This window comes from Dreissena polymorpha, chromosome 1, assembly GCF_020536995.1.
Source record: "Dreissena polymorpha isolate Duluth1 chromosome 1, UMN_Dpol_1.0, whole genome shotgun sequence".
NCBI lineage: Eukaryota > Metazoa > Mollusca > Bivalvia > Myida > Dreissenidae > Dreissena > Dreissena polymorpha.
This window is the reverse complement of record NC_068355.1, coordinates 75,737,121-75,740,632: the sequence shown is the minus strand read 5'-3', so window position 1 is coordinate 75,740,632 and position 3,512 is coordinate 75,737,121. Positions and strand designations below refer to the sequence as shown.

The following is a 3,512-nucleotide window of genomic DNA, read 5'->3' as shown; positions in this document are numbered from 1 at the left end:
AAGTTCTTGAAATAAAGGCCCTCGCTGTTTTCGTCTCGGTGGCGGAAATGTGCAATGAGTTTGCGCTGAATGTTTTTTTTATGTTCATAAAAATTGTTATTAGGCGGTGTTATTCCAAAACATCTCACCTTACTCTTATATTATGATATGGGTCATATTCTTCATATCAAATAAATGTTCAGTGTTTATTGCTTTAGCACTCTCATTTCCATTTAGATTGCATAATTTGTATCCGCATCTGTTCCACTTCAGGTTGTGGTATGGGATTTCGTTAAAGGAGGACGTCATACCAGGACAAAAGTATTATGTTTCACAAAGTTTATTTTGTATTTTAACGCTTCTTTAATTAGGTTTACATATAAAGTTGATGTTAATGAACAATATCATCTAAATTGGATGTCTTACTAGATGATTTATAACGTGTTTTTGTGTCAACTATATTGAAAACATTTGTATGATTAATTAAAGCAGTACTGTGAAGTAGATGGTTTAATAAGAATGTCGTGAAAATCACAATTCAATGTTGGAGAATACAACGCTATTATTGATGAAAAAACTTACTGGTGATTCGAATAGCTGTTATAGTTGTTTGTTAAATTACAAGTTTCACAAACAAATTGTCAATGATTAAAAAAAGAATGTATAAATGCATTATATTCGAACAAGCAAAATAACGCTCCAGACTAAGAAAAATATGGAACATATGTGTTAGGTTATTGCCAATCATCAATCGCAATCGTGAAAATAACTATGCCTTTGCGTTGCTTTTCATCGATAATTTATCTAAAACGTGTATAACGTTCCCATGATTTTAATTTTTATAAATATCCAGATTCCTGTATGGTGTAGTTGGCTTTTGTTATCCCGGGTTCAATGCCCAGAGATGACACTTTTTTTAAACGGTATTATAAAACCTGTATTATTTAAAGAAGAATTACGATACAAGTATTTGTTTTTACTGGAAACAAAAGTATGCTTAAAATACTTAAAAGTTAATATAAACTTGTTGTTCTTTTCATTATATTATATTTAAAAAAACTATTGTAGCCATCACAAAAGTAAGAATACATGTTTTTATACAAAGTGTTCATGAATTCATGTTTTTCTACATAAAAGAAAATGAGCGGCAAGATAAGCATACTATTTAGTTTCTATAATTACGACTATTAGTTACGGTAATTGAAAACACAAATATTAAATATAGACTTTGTTAACGAGAATGTTCACCTGGTATAATATTTATGCTATTACTAGATTTTATAAGATTAATAGATGATAAAAATTATTAGTGTTTTGGGGTAAATAATTGATCTCTGTATTTCTCGTGACACTGTAAACATAGGTACAATTTCCACACATAAATAATGTACGTAATGCTAAAATACGTTTAAAAACACAACACTATCTTAATATCTAATGGCCCCGTGGCACTCATATATACACAGCCGAATGCTTAATGGTCACAGTGTTCAAATCTTTAGTTCTAACTAATTTACGAGCTCCATTAGTCGAATGACATTCAGTTCTTTTGATTGTTCCGTTGTCTACTAAACGACAATCTGTGGCACCCGAAATGCAATCTGAAGTTCCGCTCATTTTGTCGACTGCGTCCCAATTGTCACGTAGCTTCGCTACCTTGTTAAACACACTATATTCAACAGTCTTTGAGCCATCAGCACGTGGTCTATACGTGGCATGCCTGTTTCCAACACGGGCATAACTGGAGCCGCTGTCGGAGCTTGCGTAACCTTCACTTTTCTCACGTTTCGACACCACAGCTGCGGATTTGCTTATAGTTTTTTTAATAATATTATTATCGATTTCTCGTCCCCGAGCTCTGTTGCCTTCATTATCAGAAAACTGGCCAGAATCGTGACTTCCTGCTACGCTTCGCTGACTCCTTCCATCATCATTTTCGAAGCAGCTAATACATTTTGTGGTATCCGCAAGAGTTTGATTGTTCACCGCATTGCCGAGATCATCGCAGTACAGCTCTTCTGTATTTTGATTATTTTCGTATAAAATGACTAGGTTTCCGTCCGGGTCATGCGTTGTGTATACATTGCCGCCAACGATGACTATTTTTGAATTGTGCGTTGCCACTTTAATAGCAGTTATGCTTTTGACATTAAAACTTATATACGCTGATTCAACCGGCACAGGAGAAATATACGGCGAATGTTTGAGTGACAGTTGTATATCAAGACCAGGCTGTCGGTATAATTCAAAAATGCAAAATTCCGGTTTGCTTGTTTCGATCTCCGTTTCAGTGATAGTTCGGTAAAAGTCCACCATTTCTGGATAGTTATGGACGTACAAGTTGATTCGTACGTGTTCAGTGTTTGAAAGAACTGGGCAGGCTGCGAACAGCGGAAAGTCGTTGGCGAGTCGGAAAAATTCCTGTTTAGCCACAGGTTTGTTTGGTGCATTTCTGTTCTGCAATTCTACTTTATGGTGAAACTGCCATGGTGGCATAAGTAAAGCACGCTGTAGGTCACTAACACTCATCTCACCAGTTTCCTTAGCAAACAGCATAATGCTCATGGCGGGCGTTACGAGACAGCCAGTAATGTCACGCTTAGCAATTCCATCTTTGTACAAATGCTCACCAGGAATCTTTTCCTCTACGTCAACTATCTGCCTCGAAGGATCAACCCAGTCCATTAAAGAGCCTATAACACTCTCGAGAGCTTCCATCTTGTTCGGTGGCGCAAGCAGAGTGACCCTACACTTATAAGCGTTCCCACTTTCTTCTATAAGATCGCCAGTCTGTCCGTCAGCCATTTCCGTAAAGTAATTTCGCTTTTGGTGATTTACGTGCTTGCTTGCAGCATCACATCAGAATTCAGGTTACTCTTTTTTAATCTACACTATTTTATGTTTGAACTCACTTTAATTCCATCCATATCCCGATTTGTTTACGATTATCATTATGATGCTTGGTATCCAACAAAAAGGTCTGCGTAATCAATTAAATATTCAAGCTTAATATCAATTATACGCCACATTAAACGTGTTCGCCAGCATCTTAAGTGTATTTCTTTGTTATTTGATAAACACGCTCAACTTGGTACTGATCCTAATATGCCCTATTCTCAATTGAGGTTTACCTTTTAAGTGCGACTTATCTTTGATTAACTCATGTATAAATCACACAGATCAAGCACTAACTTATAAAGTTAAGTCCCGTTCAAACAATTAAAGAAATGTGAGCACTAATTTATCAAAAACAATAAGACCGCTGTTGACGATCGTCTCAAGTCAAGTGAACTAAGGTGCTTGAACAATGCCTTGTCTATTGTCTCGCTGTACACTGACGTTATCACCGAAGTCCTATACCTCATCTTTATGTCCTGAACAATGAGTTACAATTGTACCAATATATTGTGTACACAAACACATTTGTCATTCCATACGTTTTATGTGTTGCTAAATATAAGGTGGAAAAAACGTTTAATTGCTTGATAAATACATGTCCTTTACAATTATTTTAACTACTTTCCTCACTGTGA

General features: G+C 35.8%; 1 protein-coding gene across 1 annotated transcript; it reads right to left on the bottom strand.

The window, feature by feature from the left end:
• Positions 1-1,140: 1,140 nt before the first annotated feature.
• On the bottom strand, positions 1,141-3,250 carry LOC127835663 (protein FAM124A-like). Its single transcript, XM_052362104.1, has one exon. The coding sequence runs from the start codon at positions 2,782-2,784 to the stop codon at positions 1,432-1,434; it is 1,353 nt and encodes a 450-aa protein (XP_052218064.1). The 5' UTR covers positions 2,785-3,250; the 3' UTR covers positions 1,141-1,431.
• Positions 3,251-3,512: the final 262 nt, after the last annotated feature.